Source organism: Trypanosoma cruzi, genomic scaffold, assembly GCF_000209065.1.
Source record: "Trypanosoma cruzi strain CL Brener 1047053516559 genomic scaffold, whole genome shotgun sequence".
Taxonomy (NCBI): Eukaryota; Euglenozoa; class Kinetoplastea; order Trypanosomatida; family Trypanosomatidae; genus Trypanosoma; species Trypanosoma cruzi.
This window is the reverse complement of record NW_001849448.1, coordinates 92,160-106,810: the sequence shown is the minus strand read 5'-3', so window position 1 is coordinate 106,810 and position 14,651 is coordinate 92,160. Positions and strand designations below refer to the sequence as shown.

The following is a 14,651-nucleotide window of genomic DNA, read 5'->3' as shown; positions in this document are numbered from 1 at the left end:
GCTCTTTTGCCTCCCGCTGGTTGTTATCGTGTGTGGGCGTCGCTCGGTGTGTACTGACGCGTGAATAACGACACACCCGCCGTGACTCCTGCTGCTGGTGGTGGCAGTCGCTGTGTGTTCCCGGTGCGCTGTTCTTCCTTCTCGTTCCGTGTGTCTGTGTGCGTGAGTTGTTGTTGTGGGGAGTGACTGCGGCGGGGATGATGGTGCCACTCACTGTGGATGACGGTGCTTATTCTTTCACCCATATTTTATTAGCCTGTTTTTATTCATTTCTTTTCACTCTCTTACGAAGAAAGAAAACAAGCGCTAATCGCTACTGTGAAATTCGAAGGCACCAAAAGGACCAACAGCACACACACCGCCCACACACACATATTTGTATGCTCTCACGTGTTGCTGCAGTGATGGCACCCCGCACACACAACCGTCGCCGCGTGACCGGATCCAGCGGGAGGAGGAGGGAAGGAAGAGAGAGTGAGCCGGAGAGGCCCAACATGTCCCGGCGTGTGTTTGCTTCCGCGGTGCTGCTCCTCCTCGTCGTGATGATGTGCTGCGGCACTGGTGGAGCTGCAGCCACTGATAATGGGACTTCAAGTCTGAGATCTTTACCGAAAACATATTTTTTTTGGAGAGATAAGAATGAAGGAGAAACAGTGAGTTCTTTACGTGTTCCAGTTCTTGTTGAGATGAATGGTGGCGTGTTTGCCGTTGCCGAGGCGCAGTTGAAGGATGAAAGCGGTTTTACTGGGATTGCCTCGGAGCTCCTGGAGTGGACCGATAAAGAATCAAAAGAATTGGATACAACCAAACTGAAGACACAAGTACTGGAGAAATTTCAGGTTGAACAAGGGGAGTTTCCTTTCCTAAACGTTACTCAGAATGCCTCCCAAAACCGGACGAAAGTACGTGTGAGCCGGCCAACAACAGTTGTGAATGGGAGTGTTATTTACATGTTTGCTGGAACCTACAGTTTTGAAGTTACTGATAAGGCAGCTGATAACGCAGCTGCAGCAGCTAAATGGGGACTTTTGGTGGCTGTGGGAAACGTCAGTAATGATGGGAGCAGCGGTAAAAAAAAGATTTATTGGAAAGACGCTTCCGTTATCCCGTGGACTGAGTTTGAAAACCAACACAAATCCTTGACAGGGCTGATTGGCGGCGGTGGATCGGGTGTTCAGATGAAGGACGGTACGTTTGTGTTCCCGATGGAAGGGACGAAGGATGGAAAGGTCGTTTCGCTGATCATATACTCCTCAGACAATGCGAGTGGGAATCTGTCGAAGGGGATGTCTGCCGATGGCTGCAGTGATCCCTCCGTCGTGGAGTGGAAGGGAAAACTCATGATGATGACTGCGTGCGATGATGGCCGCCGCAGGGTGTACGAGTCCGGTGACAAGGGGGAGTCGTGGACGGAGGCCCTCGGGACACTCTCGCGCGTGTGGGGCAACAACCAAAAGCGACATGAGAAGGGCGTTGGAAGCGGTTTCAGCACAGCGACGATTGAGAACAGGGACGTGATGCTCGTTACTCTGCCGGTGTATTCAAACAGAAAGGGAAAAGAAAAGCGTGAACTTCATCTTTGGCTGACGGACAATACGCACATTGTTGATATTGGGCCGGTGTCCGGTGATGATGACGCTGCCGCCAGCTCCCTGCTGTACAAAAGTGCTGGAGGTGGAAATAATACTAATGAGAGGTTGATTGCACTGTACGAGAAGAAGGGCGATGGGAACTCATCACTCGGCATGGTCTCTGTGCGTCTGACTGCGCAGCTGAAGCGGGTGAGGGAGGTGCTGGCGACCTGGAAGGAAGTGGACGGCCGTGTCTCCAAGCTGTGCCCTTCAACTGCTGCGAAGAATCCTTCAACTGGCAGTGGCTGCAGCGCTGTTAAGACCACGGATGGGCTGGTTGGCTTTTTTTCCGGCAACTTCTCTGATAACACATGGAGGGACGAGTACCTCGGGGTGAACGCCACAGTAAAGAAAGGAACGAATGGGGTGGCAACAGGGTATGCGGATGGAGTGACGTTCCATGGAGCGTGGGCGGAGTGGCCTGTTGGCGCGCAGGGGGAGAATCAGCTGTACCACTTTGCGAACCACAACTTCACTCTTGTGGCGACGTTGTCCGTCCACGGTGAACCGAAGGGAGATACCCCCATTCCATTGATGGGTGCGACGATGAATGACAACAAGAAGACTGTGCTCCTGGGACTGTCGCACGACAAAGAGGGGAAGTGGCAGTTGCTGTGCGGTGGCAAAACGACCAAGGAGCTCCGCAGTAATTGGGAGCCAGAGACAACACACCAAGTGGCCATTGTGCTACGGAACGGCACCCAGGGCTCCGCGTACGTCGATGGTCAGCGTGTGGGAGATGCGTCATGTGAATTGAACAACACGGATTCGAAAGGAATCTCCCACTTCTACATTGGAGGGGATGGAGGCAGCGCAGGGAGCAAGGAAGACGTGCCTGTGACCGCGACGAATGTCCTGCTGTACAAACGCCCGTTGGATGACAATGAGATCCGCGTCCTCAACGCAAACAAAATTTCTATTCCAAAGCTGACAGATCTGAAAACAGTGGCGGCAGGAGCAACGGGTGTCGGTGCCGCTCGCCACTTTGGGGCAAATGGTGATGGCAGCGCTGTTTGCGGAGGCGGACTGCTGCCGCTGCTCCTTCTGCTGGGACTGTGGGGGATTGCCGCTTCTTGAGGAGTGTGTGGTCTCGGCGTGGAACAACTCGGCACCGAATTACTTCCCCATGGGAACAAATTCCACTCATAAATCCTTTTTTTTTGCGTATTTTAAATTTATTTTACTGTTTGCTTCTTTTTGGTTGATTTCACTTTTTTTTTTTTTTACTTTCTTTTTTTTGCGTGTTTTTTCTAATCCCCCATCCCTCCTTTGCTTTTGGGGGCAATCACCGTGGACGGTTTTTCTTTTCTACTCTTCCCTCCTTTAATTGTTTCTTCTGCACTCTTCCTGTGAGGGGTGCCGTGTGTTTCCCGCCCAACTGCTCCACTCGCACACCCACCGACACGCTCATGACGACGGCCCTGTGCGCCTCGCCTGCTGCACGCATGAGGAGGGGCCGCGACGAACGGCGCGCTGAGGGAGCCGTGACGTGTGGGCGTGCGACGAGGGCCTGTGGGGCGGAGCACACATTTCTTTCCCTCCTGTTTTGTTTTCTTGCGGTCAGGGCGGGCAGACACCCGCAGCACCACACACACAGCCACACCCTGCCGCCGTGTTTTTAACATTTTTTTTTTTTTTTTGCTGCGCTCACTCTCCCGGTGGAGTGACGCGACTCCCGTCATGTCTGCGTGCTTCTCTCAGTCCCCACACACACGAGTGACTGTGCTCTGCGGGCCGCACTCACGCGCCGATGAGAGGGCTGAGGGGAGCAGCAACACGCAGATGACCCCGTGAAATATAAACGATGTGCGGACACACAGAGGGTCGGACGGCTGAAAGACATTTAAATATCTTTTAATTTTATTTTTGGGCAAAATATATGCAGACGGTTTGGTGTGGCCACACGGCAGCCGGCTGTCTCTTTTAAATTTGTGTGGAACAGCAATGGACGATTTCTTTTTATTTATAATTATTTTGTGTGATGGGGTTTGTGTAAGATGAGGGGGAAAGCTTTTTTTTTTTTTTGAATAAATTTTGTGTGAATTGCCGCTGCTTTGGCTGCAGTGCAGTCATGAGTTTGAGCGGTCTTCTTCTTGTTGCTTCTGCCATGCACCTCCGTTGTACATTTTGTGCGTCCCTCCACATACTCTGCTTCTTTTTCTTTTCTACTTCTTTGCTTTGTGTTTCTGCAGGCACACACAACCACACACACACAAGATGCACATTGCAGTGGATTTGAATGCTTCTTTTGCAGTGCATGCTGGCAGTTGCGTGTGGCGGCTGTTGTCTTCCTCCGCGGCCATGAGGAGAAGGGAGGAGGGAGTGCGCAGCCCGCGTCTAATTTCCTGCGGGTGTGGAGCATCGCGTGTGGGCAACGGAGGGAAACTAAAGGTAGAAGCACGTCACTCCTGACAGTGCGCGGCAGGCAACCATTTGGGAGAAACACAGGAATGCTAATTATTCCAATAGGGCAAAGGCAGCAAAAATAAATAAATAAAAGAAAATTAAAAAGCTTAAATTATTGACAAAACTCAGTGGGTAATGCTGGCAAGCTGCACAGTTATTGCTCCACGAAAAGCCGCAGTTCCACCCTCCCTCACACCTCAGCAGAGTGCCGCAGTGTCTCACAGCCCCAGAAGCAGAAGCAACAACACCCGAGACAAACACCCACGCACGGTGCTGTCACCAATTTCGGCCATGGCCAACAAATCCGTGAAATGCCCGTGCTCACAAGAACCGTTGCTCACAAGTGATGCTGCGTTGTGCTCCGATGGGATCTCTGGTTTCCCAGACGTTGTGCGCAAATAATCCTGTGCGGCATCAGTGCCACACGACACGTTATCACTCGTTCAGCATTTGCTAGGGCTGTTCTGGGCTCAGGCGTGGCTGTTGCACCATCCAAGGGCATTAGATCGCTGTTGCTGAGTGAATCAGGGCCGCTGCCCGTGCCCACGGCGGTGCGGGCAGACGTGCCCTATTCATGGTCAACGTGTTATTAGTCGCTGGCAACTGTGTTGGCGGTGTACGGCTCGTTGCCTCTTGTTGAGCATGCGTCTGGATCCGCCGCGCTGCCGCTTTACTCCCCGGACAGCCGCGCTCCCTGTGGGGCCTCACCGCGCAGCTGCCGGCAGCCTTGCGTGCTCCTGCCGTGTGGAGTGTCCTGCCACTGAGCTTGGCCACAGACAGTTTTCAGTTCCCCGCCTGGCAGCAGCATCCCAATCGTCCACACGAATTCCTGCCGCCACAGACTCCCTCTCGGCGATGGAGTCACTCCGTCTTGGCTCGCTGGCGGCGCACGATGACGTCACCGAGGAGATTTGTACCGTGCCGCATTCACTGGTGGATCGAGTTCGCACTGTTGGCTTCAAATGCTCACCGTGACACCGCGGTATCCCACGCAACGTGACAGCGGACGCTGATGCCATCATGGCACGATCCCTCCCGCAGGACCGCGTCAATGCCTGGCACGTGGGCCTCCTCACTGCAGTCAGGCGGCCGTACTGAAATAAATTCCAGGGGGAAAAGAAGGGCACACACCGCATGACGGGCGCTTGACGGTGTGGCGGAACTCTGTTCCTGGTGTTGACCCGAAAATCGCGCCCGAGTGGCGGATCTCCGCACAGGCGCGATGCGACTCCTGCCCACTCTTCGACAGGCCCGCGCGCCCTGCGGATCACAAGGAACTCCCTGTGTCGGTGGTGCCGTCCCTTTCTTTACGGAGGAGACCGGCCCGCCTCTGCCTCCGCCGGAACCTCTTCCCGACGAGAACTCCGCAACTTCTTGCCGACCAGCGAGCGGCGGATTGACATTCACCTGCTCAATCTGCGGCAGAGTGCGCCCGTTTGTCCGCAGCGTGACGGCACATGCCCGACGTGCTCAGCCTGGCGTTCCGATAGTTTGAGAATTCCTCAATTGCGGATGCCGCAATGGTTTCATCGTCTTCTTAGCAGGCACCTCGCGCGCTGGTCGCCACCGAAGATCCAAGCATGCCAGTAGGCAAGACACGCAGGAAGCACAAACGCGGGTACTCGAGATGGACCAGGCTCTTCCGCCACCGCCTCATCACAGACGCCACGTGCTGCTGATTCCCCGACGGACCACGGGAGACTCCGCTTCATCCACTTTGGTAATGTCCTGTCGTTGAGAATATGGAATGTGACTGTTTGGGACTGCTCCAGCCTGCACGACGGCCTGTTTGCGACGGCATACTTGCCACTTTTGTACGGGGAACCCTTGCGCTATTTGCTCATTCCGGCGCGAGAAAAACAATATAAAAAGTTATTTTGTGATGGATATTGGCTGCGCTTCCCGTGGACCAACAATCCACGTGGTGTGCGGGGATCTCTTCCTTTTTTTAATTGTTACTTTGCTTTTGTGTTGCTGTGTGCGCTGCACCTCCTCTTGTGTGTGTGTACCCTCCGTGAGGGGTGCCGACATGACGGACCGCTCTCGCCGTATGCACATGCGGTGGAGCCTTGTGTGCCGCTCCTGTTTGCTTCTCCCTCCTCCATCTGTGTGTTGTTGCGGCAGGGCTGTGTGTGTGTGCCTGCTGCCGTGGAATGGAGTGTGTATCGTGCGTGGTGTGCGGCGTACGGTGCATGCCTGGCTGCTGCCCTCTCCTCATGTGGTGTACCCTCTGTGTGTGTCTGCCACACCTCTCGTCTACCCTGTTGCTCTCCATTTCCCTCACTGTGCAGATCAGTTCCACACCACTGAACGACCACACTCACGATGATGACGACGTGCCGTCTGCTGTGCGCCCTGTTGGTGCTCGCCCTGTGCTGTTGCCCGTTAGTGTGCGCGACAGCGGTTGTCGTGGAAGGAGATAACCCCCGTACGGACTCCGATGCAAAAAAAAATATAAATGGGAAAAACGGTAAGCAAAAAGTAACGGATGGGAGCTCAGAAGTGAAGAGCAAAGAGTCAGAGAATGAAAGTGAGGGCGGTACGCAAGTCATAGAAGGTAGCCCCACCGATGGGACGTCCGGCAGTGATCGTGCGTCCGGTGAGCCAGGGAAAACAAGCGCTGTGGATCTATCCGCAAAAAACCCAAAATTGGAGGTTCCTGTGGAAAAAACGACGAACACGACGACAACCACAACGACCACAACTACAACAATGGCACCAACCACGACGACAACAACGACCACAACCACTACTACACAGGCACCAAGTAATACAACTACAGAGGTGCCAACCACGACGACCACCCGCGCACCGTCACGCCTTCGTGAAGTCGACGGCAGCCTCAGCAGCTCTGCGTGGGTGTGTGCCCCGCTGCTGCTTGCCGCATCCGCGCTGGCGTACACCACTCTGGGCTGAAGAGGTGTATGCGGGCTGTGCGTGCCAGCACTCAGCCACGGGGACATGTGTGCGTCCACTGTGGTCCGATGTAAATAAATAGGATAAAATAATGATTGTGTTTTGCTTCACTTCTTTCCGCTACCATGCTGTGTGCTCTGCGTTGTTGCTCCCCGTGTTCGTCACTTGGCACGCATTCCAGACACATTCGTATGTACGACGCGCCCACAACTGTTTGCGTGGACGCATGTCTGTGTGTGGATGCATGTACGCTGGAGTCATCTGTTGCAGCTGTTTTTTTTTTTGTGTTTTGTGTTTTTACTTTTCCTTTTTTACTCTCTTTTTTATTGTTACTTTTTTGGTGTGTTCATTTTCCCTGTTTTCCACTTCCTTCGGGGCGTTGTGAGTTTTTTTCATTTTTTTAATAGTTTATTTTCTTTAATTTTTTTAATTTCCTTTGTTTCCTAATCTTGTGCTCCACCATCTTTTCTTTTTTTTGCTTGTTGACTTGGGGGCAATCACTAAGGACTTTTTTTCTTTTCTACTCTTCCCTCTTTAATTGTTTGTTGCTGCACTCTTCCTGTGAGGGGTGCCGTGTGTTTCCGCCCAACTGCTCCACTCGCACACCCACCGACACGCTCGTGACGACGGCCCTGTGCGCCTCGCCTGCTGCACGCATGAGGAGGGGCCGCGACGAACGGCGCGCTGAGGGAGCCGTGACGTGTGGGCGTGCGACGAGGGCCTGTGGGGCGGAGCACACATTTCTTCCCCTCTTGTTTTGTTTTCTTTGCGGCCAGGGCGGGCAGACACCCGCAGCGCCACGCACACAGCCACACCCTGCCGCCGTGTTTTTTGCTTTGCTTTTTGTTGTTTTTTGTGAGTGCTGCCACCGTGCGTGATTGTTGAGGTTGGGTCCGTACCGCATGTATCGCTGTCATCCAGCTGTTCCTCTTGCTCTGTTGATGTGCCTCCCTGTGCTCCTTTTTTTTGCTCCTCCAACAGATACCCACACGCATAAGTAGCTGCACAGTGCTCTGCAGTAATGTTTCGGCGAAGGTAGGGACGTTGGCTTGCGTTCCGTGCTGAAATGGCAGCACGGCTGCACGATGGCCTTCTCCAGGCGATGACAGTCGCTGTGCCCTCGGAACACACTTCCACACGCTCCTCCGTCTCTCTGTGGGAGTGATTGCAGCAGCAGCGTGGTCTACGGCAGCGGCTGTTGGTGCTGCGGAGAACGAGGCGCCGAGGAACAAGAGGGCGAACCTGCTGGACGAGATTACGATGGCGGATGAAAGCTGTTTCGTTGCCTTTGCTTCGTACATTGCTATGAATGCGCCGTGTCGCCTCCTGACGGGATGCCTGCACTCGGCACCCTTCGAGGCATTGTGTTCTTTCATTCAGTGTGATGCCACAATCATCATGGCAGCACCTTCCCTCACCGGCTTTGAGTGTGACAATACGAATGACGGCAAAAAGAGAGCGATGAGGATTATGATGACGACTTGCACCGAGGGACGGATTATCTGCGTGTCTTGGCACACGAATCCCGGGAGGGTTTGAATGCCGTCCCCACAATTCCCGGCCTTGTGGAACCGTTGGCTTTTGCGCTGTCACCCGCCGTAATTAGTGCCCCATGCGTTGGGGCTGATCCATTTACCGTGGAGTTCACGCAGCAGCTCTCGAGTGGTTGTGCTGCTAGTCCTGCGTTGGCCCTTTCGCATGTATCTCAGGGTTGCCTGGCGTGTGATTTGTTGTGTGTGTTGTCCAGGCCGCTGCCTCCAGTTTTCTTTTTGTGCCCAATAAGAAACACTTTGCGTTGCGGTGGGTATTTATTTGCGTGGCCGTCGATGCACGTGGCGCTGCTCAACGGGTGTGTCTTTTGTTTGGCGGGCACGAGGGAGACTTCGGTGTGTGCCGACAGCACCGCGAAAGTCTTTGTCGACGGGTCGAGGCGAAACTAAGGGAGGTCGGTCCGCCGCATCTCTCAAGGCGGCTGCGGGGCACTCCGAGCCCACAGAGTGAATGGATGGATGCCGCGCAGCTGGGGAGACCAGTTGTCTTCCCCGCCCTCCGTTGCCGGGGAATCGAGAATCCACAACGTCACTGCCAGCTGCATTTTACTGCTGGGGATCGACCGTTCTGAAGTTGCCCGTCTAATGTGAATCGCAGCGTCAGTGCAGGAGGACGCTTTCACGCATTGCGAGTAGTTGCTCCAGGCTCGAGCTCATCAATATTCACAGCGGGGAGCAATGCATCCTGGTGGCCGGTGACGTTCAGGCGAGTGTGTTTCGCTTCACCCGCCTCGTATTTGTGAGGGACACTGCGTATCGACCCTCCCCAACAGTCCCACCACCTTCACTTCCCCCGCTGCTCGCTGCCCTCTGCTGACGGTACAGTTGTTTGGCTCCGCCAATAATGCGCTCGTGAAACGTCCTCCCCGCACGCTGCGGGATTATTGCCGTGGAGGAGTTGATGGCATGTGGTGCGGGTGTGGCGTCGACAGAGTCATCCACGCATTGTCTTAGAAACATGAATTTGATTCGTGTCAGTCACGCCGTGTTTCCCTTTTTTCTTGCTGGGAGGCTTGTGGATGTGTTTGAGCCCCTTTTAGGAGTTTTTGTAGCGAATGATCGCGGGAGAGCCGGCTGCCTTGATGAATGTGTATATATATACCCTGACAAAACGAATGTACACTTCCGTACGACACTTTTCTGCCGTATGAGTTTTGGGAAGGCCACGACTTTAGGGAGCCGGCAGCGGCCGGATAATTTTTATTTTTATTTTTACCATCGCACCCACCCCCTTTTGGTTCCACCACGCGGCGGAGTCTTGTGGCTGCAGGACCCCAAAAGTCTGCCACGTCGTAAGTAATAAATAAATACATGTATCCTACCCGAAGAGAGTGAGCGGGCCACGATTGTGGCTGACGGATGGTATATAAACATACAGTCACCTGGTGTTAGGCCTTTGAGGATGTGGTGAATCCACTCTTATTCCGTTGGTCCCTCACTTATTTCTATCGTGTTTGGTTTTCTATTATTGAGAAGCTCAGGATTCGGCAGCGGCCCGGAAGATTATTCTTTATTGCAGCACTTTACCAAAGAGAAGCAGGAACACCACAAACTGAATTGTTGGCTGCACCAACACAAGAAACATTCACAAGAGGAAAGAAAAATAATTGTGTACCCTGCAGAAATCCCCAACACACGACCCAGGCATGAAGGTTGGCCCTCCGCAAAAACAAAAGTAAACGCATGCAGACATCTGCCAACATCCAAACAGAAACACAAATAAATGGCTGCTTGCATTATTCCATTCCTTGTGTTCATTTTTGCGTGTGCGGCTGCTGCTGCTGGGGTGGTGTCCAGGCCTGCATGAAGTGGTGTGCGCTGAGTATGAACGAGGGCCGAAGGCAACTGAATTGTTTTTGTGATGGATATTGGCTGCGCTTCCCGTGGGCCAACTATCCACGTGGTGTGCGGGGATCTCCTTTTTGTATTGTCACTTTGCTTTTGTGTTGCTGTGTGCGCTGCACCTCCTCTTGTGTGTGCGTACCCTCCGTGAGGGGTGCCGACACGACGGACCGCTCTCGCCGTATGTGCATGCGGTGGAGCCTTGTGTGCCGCTCCTGTTTGCTTCTTCCTCTTCCATCTGTGTGTTTTTGTTGCGGCAGGGCTGTGTGTGTGTGTGCCTGTTGCCGTGGATTGGAGTGTGTGTCGTGCGTGGTGTGCGGCGTACGGTGCATGCCTGGCTGCTGCCCTCTCCTCATGTGGTGTGCCCTCTGTGTGTGTCTGCCGCACCTCTCGTCTCCCCTGTTGCTCTCCATGTCCCTCACTGTGCAGATCAGCTCCACACCACTGAACGACCAAACTCACGATGATGACGTGCCGTCTGCTGTGCGCCCTGTTGGTGCTTGCCCTGTGCTGCTGCCCGTCCGTGTGCGTGACGCAGAGTGAAGATAAAGCTGGTGAACCTGGAAAGGGTTCCGTTTCAGGAAATCCTAAGCCAGAGGAACCAGGTCAGGAAACGGATCCGTCAAGTAAAACTTCTTCTCCACCAAAGATAAAGGATGAAGTGGGAGGGACGGAACAGTCACATACAACGGGTACAGTAATCGAGACGCCACAGTTACAAATTACTTCCAATAATGCACAGGATCGAGATGGTGGAAAACCCACTACTGAAGATGCAGATATTGATAAGACCAATATGTCAAATGAACAAAATAAGAAAACATATGCATCAACTGCGACAACGACGACCACGACAACTACAACACGGACGCCAACCACCACCACTACGACGACAACGACCGCTGCGCCACAGGCACTAAGCACTACGACGACTACAGAGGCGCCAACCACGACTACCACCCGCGCACCGTCACCTCTTCGCGAAATCGACGGCAGCCTCAGCAGCTCTGCGTGGGTGTGTGCCACGCTGCTGCTCGCCGTATCCGCGCTGGCGTACACCGCTCTGGGCTGAAGAATTGTATGCGGGCTGTGCGTGCCAGCACTCAACCACGGGGATTTGTGTGCATCCACTGTGGTCCGATGTAAATAAATAGGATAAAATAATGATTGTGTTTTGCTTCATTTGCTTCCGCTGCCCTGCTGTGTGCTCCGTGTTGTGCAGCTCCCTGTATCCGTCACTTGGCACGCATTCCAGACACACTCATACGCACGACACGCCCACAACTGTTTGCGTGGACGCATGTCTGTGTGTGGGTGCATGCACGCTGGAGTCATTCGTTGCAGCCCATTTTGTTTTGTTTTTTTACTTTTTCTTTTTTACTTTTTTTTATGTTACTGTTTTGGTGTGTTCATTTTCCCTGTTTTCTACTTCCTTCGGGGCGTTGTGAGTTTTTTTCATTTTTTTAATAGTTTATTTTCTTTAATTTTTTTAATTTCCTTTGTTTCCTAATCTTGTGCTCCACCATCTTTTCTTTTTTTTGCTTGTTGACTTGGGGGCAATCACTAAGGACTTTTTTTCTACTCTTCCCTCTTTAATTGTTTGTTGCTGCACTCTTCCTGTGAGTGGTGCCGTGTGTTTCCCGCCCAACTGCTCCACTCGCACACCCACCGACACGCTCATGACGACGGCCCTGTGCGCCTCGCCTGCTGCACGCATGAGGAGGGGCCGCGACGAACGGCGCGCTGAGGGAGCCGTGACGTGTGGGCGTGCGACGAGGGCCTGTGGGGCGGAGCACACATTTCTTCGCTCTTGTTTTGTTTTCTTTGCGGCCAGGGCGGGCAGACACCCGCAGCGCCACGCACACAGCCGCACCCTGCCGCCGTGTTTTTTTTCTGTTGTTTTTTGTGGATGTTTGCCGCTACCGTGCGTGATTGTTGAGGTTTGGGTCTTACCGCATCTATCGCTGTCATCCAGCTGTTCCTCTTGCTGTGCTGATGTGCCTTCCTGCGCTCCTCCTCCTTTTCCCGTTTCTCCAGCACAAACACACTCACACATAAGTATTTGTACGGTGCTCTGCAGTAATGTTTCGGCGAAGGTAGGGACGTTGGCTTGCATCCCGTGCTGAAATGGCAACACGGCTGCACGATGCCCGCCATGCGTGAAGGTGTTGCCTGCTCTTGGGGCATTCTTCTCTCCTTGTTGTTTTTGCACTACTGGTTTCGGGCGTTGCTCGGTGTGTGCTGACGCGTGACGGTGCCACGATGGCCTACTCTGACGATGACAGTCGCTGTGCTCCCGGCACACCTCCACACACTCTTCCCTGTCTCTCTGTGGGAGTGATTGCGGCAGGGCATTGCAGCGAGCGTGATGGGGACCACGAATTCTTCATCCCTTGAGAAGGTCCCACGCTCCGTCGGTTGTGTAGCGGCGAGGCGGTTTGCCTGCAGCCCGACTGACAGAACCGCACAGTCGTTTCATTGCGGTCACTCCGTCGGCATCACCCGCTGCGGTGGTGTCCGCAAGAGCCGCAGCCCCGATGAGGATGGCCTCGTAGTTGTCTGGTGGCTCAGAACCTCAGGCCCTTCGTCTTTCAGGGTTGCCTTGCTGCTCGACTGGCGCAGCACCATCTCGGCATGGTTCTTCTGCAGGAGTGCAGGCACGAGAGTGCCCCAGCGACGAGGCTCACTGGCTGCGGTGACTTCCACCAGGCCTGCAGTGGGCGTGCCGGTGGTGTGGCCTTCTTGGTGCGCCACACCTTGTCGTGCGAGTGCCTGTAGCCCGTGGCACCAACTGCGTGGAGACCACCGCCTTCCGCGTGTGCCCGTCTGCCTGCTCCAGCATGTACGTGGTGGACCTCTGCAAACTTCCACGGGAATTGCTCACGCTGCTCACTTTGCGAGCAACATTCGTCGCCTTGGCCCAGCAGCGGTTATTTGCGACATGAACCCACACCATGAGCTGCGGGACGGTCGCTCGACATCCATGACGGCAGGAGAGGACCTCGCCGCCACCTCAACCGGCATGGACGCTGAGCTGTCCGACGATCCGGCACAGGCAACGTGGACCAGCGGCCGCAGCGTATCGTTTCCCGACGTGACTGCGCAACGCGTACTGCGTGTCTCCCACTGGACGTCCACCCGTTTACATGGACTCGGACCACCATCTGCCATTCCACACCGCGGGGACGGAGGACGGCATCCCGTGACAGGCAGGCATGCTGCCACGACGGAAACATTTCACCGTTGTCCTGCGTGAAGCTGACTGTGATGCTTCCACCTCGGCGTGTGGAACACCTCTGGCCGCTGTAATCAAATGGTTGGAGATGCACCGAGGCACTGTGCGAGCGGCAGCCGTGACATTCCCACAGGAATCTGTACGGACGGAATGGAGCAGGCCGAGTGTGTTGCAGCGGCAGCCTGCCACGAGCTGAAATGCTCCGCAAACGGGAGGACCGCAATCATGCCCTCCGCCGTGGCTTCTCCATGCTGCCAGAGGTCCGTGCGAAACAGCTTGGTGTCCTCTCGATCCCATGCCTGTGATGCTCCGAGGCATGGAGGCGCCACGTCCCTGCCCTCTGGGATCGGCTGTGCTGCGGTGCTGTTGGGACCGCTTCTGTGCCCTGCCTCCGCCGGGACCTCTTCCCGAAGCGAGCACCGCCACCCCTTGCCGAGCAACAAGCGGCTGATTGACGTCCTCCTGCCCACTCCTCAGCATACTGGCACGCGCCCTGCAGATCACAGGCAACCCTCTGTTTTGGTGCCGCTGCTCCTCCTCTCAGTGAAGGGGCAGGACTGCCCCGACCTCCTCCGGAACCTCCACCTGGCGTGTCGACGGCACCTCCTCGTAGAACGACGAGCAGCGGATCAACGTCGCCCTGCCCAAGCTGCAGCAGCGTCTTCTCGTCTGCCTACAATATGAAGGCACACGCCCGGCGCACTATCCCCGGCACTCCAATCGTCGCAGAAGGCCTCACATGTGGATTCTGCGACAGCTCCACGGTCTTCCCAACAGGTGCCTAACGCGCAGGTCACTACCGAAAATGTCAGGCGTATCAACGAGCAAAAAACGGACAACGCACCTCTGCAGGCTCCAATGACAGCCGTAGCCCTTCAGCCACTCCTCTGCTGCAACCCCCACCAGCCGCTGAGCCCCGACAATCCACGGGAGGCCCTGCCGCACACGCTGTGGGAATGCCCCCGTCCTCGACAACTGAGCATCCGACTATTTGGAAACATCACCTCTCGCACGACAGCACCGTTCAAGACGGAAAAACTGGCCACATCGCTGCGGACAGCCCGCAGGCCA

General features: G+C 54.8%; 3 protein-coding genes and 1 pseudogene across 3 annotated transcripts, besides 10 other annotated features; all 4 read left to right on the top strand.

Annotated features, from left to right (window-relative positions):
- Window positions 1-554: part of a sequence feature (heterozygous, non-Esmeraldo-like haplotype) that runs on past the window's edge.
- Tc00.1047053506459.230 (trans-sialidase, putative) lies at window positions 198-2,708 on the top strand (the record flags this gene model as incomplete). The annotated part of the gene is made up of 1 exon (XM_815300.1): window positions 198-2,708. One exon carries the CDS (start codon window positions 198-200, stop codon window positions 2,706-2,708), a length of 2,511 nt encoding a protein of 836 aa, XP_820393.1.
- Window positions 555-14,651: part of a sequence feature (areas not merged during assembly with more than two copies in the genome that could not be assigned to a particular haplotype) that runs on past the window's edge.
- Window positions 2,785-2,883: a sequence feature (A-rich).
- Window positions 4,113-4,142: a sequence feature (AT_rich).
- On the top strand, window positions 6,363-6,953 carry Tc00.1047053506459.219 (mucin TcMUCII, putative; the record flags this gene model as incomplete). The annotated part of the gene is made up of 1 exon (XM_815307.1): window positions 6,363-6,953. One exon carries the CDS (start codon window positions 6,363-6,365, stop codon window positions 6,951-6,953), a length of 591 nt encoding a protein of 196 aa, XP_820400.1.
- Window positions 6,704-6,794: a microsatellite.
- Window positions 7,227-7,395: a sequence feature (A-rich).
- Window positions 8,411-9,388, top strand: Tc00.1047053506459.215 (annotated as a pseudogene).
- Window positions 9,542-9,812: a mobile genetic element.
- Window positions 9,697-9,718: a sequence feature (AT_rich).
- Tc00.1047053506459.210 (mucin TcMUCII, putative) lies at window positions 10,809-11,417 on the top strand (the record flags this gene model as incomplete). The annotated part of the gene is made up of 1 exon (XM_815299.1): window positions 10,809-11,417. One exon carries the CDS (start codon window positions 10,809-10,811, stop codon window positions 11,415-11,417), a length of 609 nt encoding a protein of 202 aa, XP_820392.1.
- Window positions 11,182-11,305: a microsatellite.
- Window positions 11,694-11,850: a sequence feature (A-rich).